General features: G+C 36.2%; 1 protein-coding gene across 1 annotated transcript; it reads right to left on the bottom strand.

The window, feature by feature from the left end:
- Positions 1 to 805: 805 nt before the first annotated feature.
- On the bottom strand, positions 806 to 3,012 carry LOC110176034 (uncharacterized). The gene is made up of 3 exons (XM_020942246.2): positions 2,864 to 3,012; positions 2,074 to 2,759; positions 806 to 1,566 (listed from the first exon to the last, which is right to left on the bottom strand). Exons 1-3 carry the CDS (start codon positions 2,913 to 2,915, stop codon positions 1,303 to 1,305), a joined length of 1,002 nt encoding a protein of 333 aa, XP_020797905.2. The 5' UTR covers positions 2,916 to 3,012; the 3' UTR covers positions 806 to 1,302.
- Positions 3,013 to 3,266: the final 254 nt, after the last annotated feature.

Genomic DNA, 3,266 nt, shown 5'->3' with positions numbered 1-3,266 from the left:
GTGTGTGGAACTACCCCTAAAAGGTTCAAAAATCGGAGCCATATAATTAGTGTAATTACCTCAACAGCCTACTAAATTCGAGAAAAATGCAAACAAAAATTAAGAAATCACAACATTTATATCCCCCTGTCAACGAGCCCCTCCGCTCGATGCTCTCCGCACTCCGTTCTGTTCTGTTCTCCCCTCCTTGATCCTCGCGCAGAGTCAAGGACAATAGAGTCCTGGCGAACAATTGATGGCATCTAATGACAGGGTGGATTGCAATTTTTTCGTTTTAATTCCAGTGCCAACTTCTGTTCGATTCTCCCCTTTTTCCAGTGTGAAGTCTGCAACTTTGCAGTTGCATTGTCTCGAATCGGTCGTTATAAATTACATTTATTTCCGTTGAGCAGCCGTTGGGCCCTCTGGGTTTCCTTTTTTTTTTTTTTTTGCTTTTGGGTTTTCATTTCCATTTCCACCCAACTCCACCCCTTTTTCCTTTTAGTTGCTTTTTGCTGCAGATGATTAGCAAAAATGGCAAAGAAGATGCAACCATTAGTCGTGGTCACGTGGAAATGGAAATGTGCCAATCATCCTGAGATACAAATGTCCTGCTAACTATCCCTCTTTACATGGAATTCAAGGCGGCATTCTCTTTAGAGTCAATATATATGTTTTGGCTCAAAACATAATTAACGCCTAATGAAAATATTTTGGCTCGGCAAAAACCCTTTGAACCCGCAGGACACACACAGTAGCAAAAAAAGAAAAGAAACGTCAATGGAAATTTGTTCGCTGGAAAATTGGTCAAATAAAACAACAATGATTTCGATGGGTTTCTAAAAACATGCCATCATTTTACCGGCAATAGTTTTTTATACCAAAAAAATATTATACAAATGAGTTAAACTATTGCTCGGTGTGTTTTTGGTCTCGCAGATGCTCGTGGTAATGACTTACAAAAATTTTGATACGTTAGGAAGAAGAATGGTTAGTGTAATACATTTGTGTCAGATAGTATTAAGTGCGGGAAAATTAATACTAAATTTTACAAAATACACTTAGATTTTTTTTTAAAGATATCAGGATAATCAAAAGAGTTGTAAGAGTTCGATGATTGTCAGCCTTTAAAAAATCTTTTTCTTCCTCGAATGCAAGCCATCGATTGTTTGGCGATCCGCGCTCTGCGATGAGGTCCAGTTGAGATTCGTTTGGTTAGTTGAAAATCAGGGGATAGTGTGTAGTTCCAAATAAAATTTCTTCCAGAAGTCCCAAAATTTCGGTTCAGACGATGAAAGGTTGCTCTCTGTCGCAACTCGGTTTTTACCTACGTTTATAAAATTGAGTCTTGAAATTGTATCGCCGTGGCTGGTCCATAGCATTGAGTTGTAAAGTCTGGGCTTTGTGCAGATTTAATGCAGTTTGACTTGGCTGGGATGTTAGCGGAGGAATATCGGATCGAACGACATTAACACGATACTTAGTTGCAGCCGCATCACCGATATCCGGTCGCATTATATTCAAAATACTCTGCTTCCGGGTAGGCAGAATCGGTGGTTTGGTTTTTGGGGAGGCGTCATCAGGTTTCTGAAAGTAAAAAAATAAGAATAAATTTATTAATTAATCATTTAATTAAAAAAAAAAAAAAAATATTAATTAATAATTAATTCAATACTGTTTCAATTTTGTTTCAATTTTGCTTCAATTTTGCTTCAATTTTGATTCAATATTCTGTGTTGTTTCTATATTGTTTTTATATTGTTTTTATATTGTTTTTATATTGTTTCTATATTGTTTCTATATTGTTCCAATATTCTTCCTATATTCCTCCTCTATGGCACATAACACTTTTAAATAATATTGTAATCTTTGATATTTCAAAATCAAAGAAAGTTATATTATATGAAAAACATTTTTCAAATTTAAATTTGTCTCTTTAGACTGATTCCCCTGACAAAATATTGATTTATGAAACGTTAAAATATATTATTCTTTGACAAATCTAAGCTGGCGATATATAAACGTTATGAATTTGACGTTTAATATTGTAACCGAATAATATATTCTTATAAAAATAAATATTTTACAACTTACCTGATGACGCTGTGGCTCCCGTTTCGGTTGAGCATACTTAGGCCAGTTTTTTATATTTCTAAAGTTTGGTGACATATTCTGGATCATGCTATTGACAAGATACGTTGCGGACTCGGAGCTAATCTTTTCCGTATAACCTGGCCAATTTGGATCCTCTGGCGGACCCAGATCTCTGGCCCAGGCACGTTTTGATGTCCGTCCTCCGTCAGTATGTGTCCTCGTCCTTGGTCTGTCATTGTGGATGTTAAGTTTTGTTTCGTTATAGTCCCTTTGCCGATCCTGATAGTCCTGTGTAGCCTGTTCTAGTCTGTGGTGATCGGCCATCAAGCAGCTCAACCGTTGTGTAGTATTGTCCCTGTCCGTGTCGTGGCAGTCCGTACTTTCCAAATCCTTTTCCAAGTTAAACAGCTTTTCCTTCGAATTTAGAATAGCCTTCTGAATTATTAAATTCATAGGTGATACCTTGCGCCACGGTGGCATCAAATTCATTGGGTCATGCTGAGGCAGTGGAGGATCCTCCAGTTTGTTCGCATCCTCAGAAAGATTCGGAGACATGGCGAAAGGTGATCGCGCGGTGTGCCTAGCCCGGGATGCACTGGCAATGCGAGGTTTCTCAACCATTTCCGGTATAGGAACCCTTTCCGGTACGCCATTGGCGAACAATCTTTTCGACCAATTTCTTAATGCTGTAATAAGAAAAAAAACCGAAATATTCCGTAAAGATCAACGAAAGCGAAAGAATTTAGAAACTTTTGTTCGAAATAACGCGAGTAGAAAAATCAACACTTACTAGGTATAACACTTCTAGCCGAGTCTAGGATTCTAGAATTTAGCTGGGACATTTTTTTTTATAGAAATTTTTACTACTTAGAAATAGGGGGGAAAAATAGATACTGATCCGAACGAAGTCTAGTAGAAAATGAATGTTTTGTTATAGCATCAGTCTAGACGTTGACAATTTTAGCTACAAGGCTAACTAGATTGGAAAAAAGTTTGAAAAAATAAGCCTACTTTATTTAATTGATCTAAAATTAGTTGGAATTTAAAAAAAAAAAAAATATATATATATATATAAAAATAAATTATGGCCTTAATATAATAATATCTTAATATCTTATTACTCTGCCCAAATTTCTTTCTTTCAATAGATTTTCACGACTTTTCCATCCTTTGGAATACTTTATTAGAATTTT

The sequence above is a fragment of the Drosophila serrata genome, unplaced genomic scaffold (genome assembly GCF_035046125.1).
Source record: "Drosophila serrata isolate PLE 108 unplaced genomic scaffold, ASM3504612v1 contig_362, whole genome shotgun sequence".
Classification (NCBI taxonomy): Eukaryota; Metazoa; Arthropoda; class Insecta; order Diptera; family Drosophilidae; genus Drosophila; species Drosophila serrata.
This window is presented reverse-complemented; position numbering and strand designations above follow the sequence as displayed.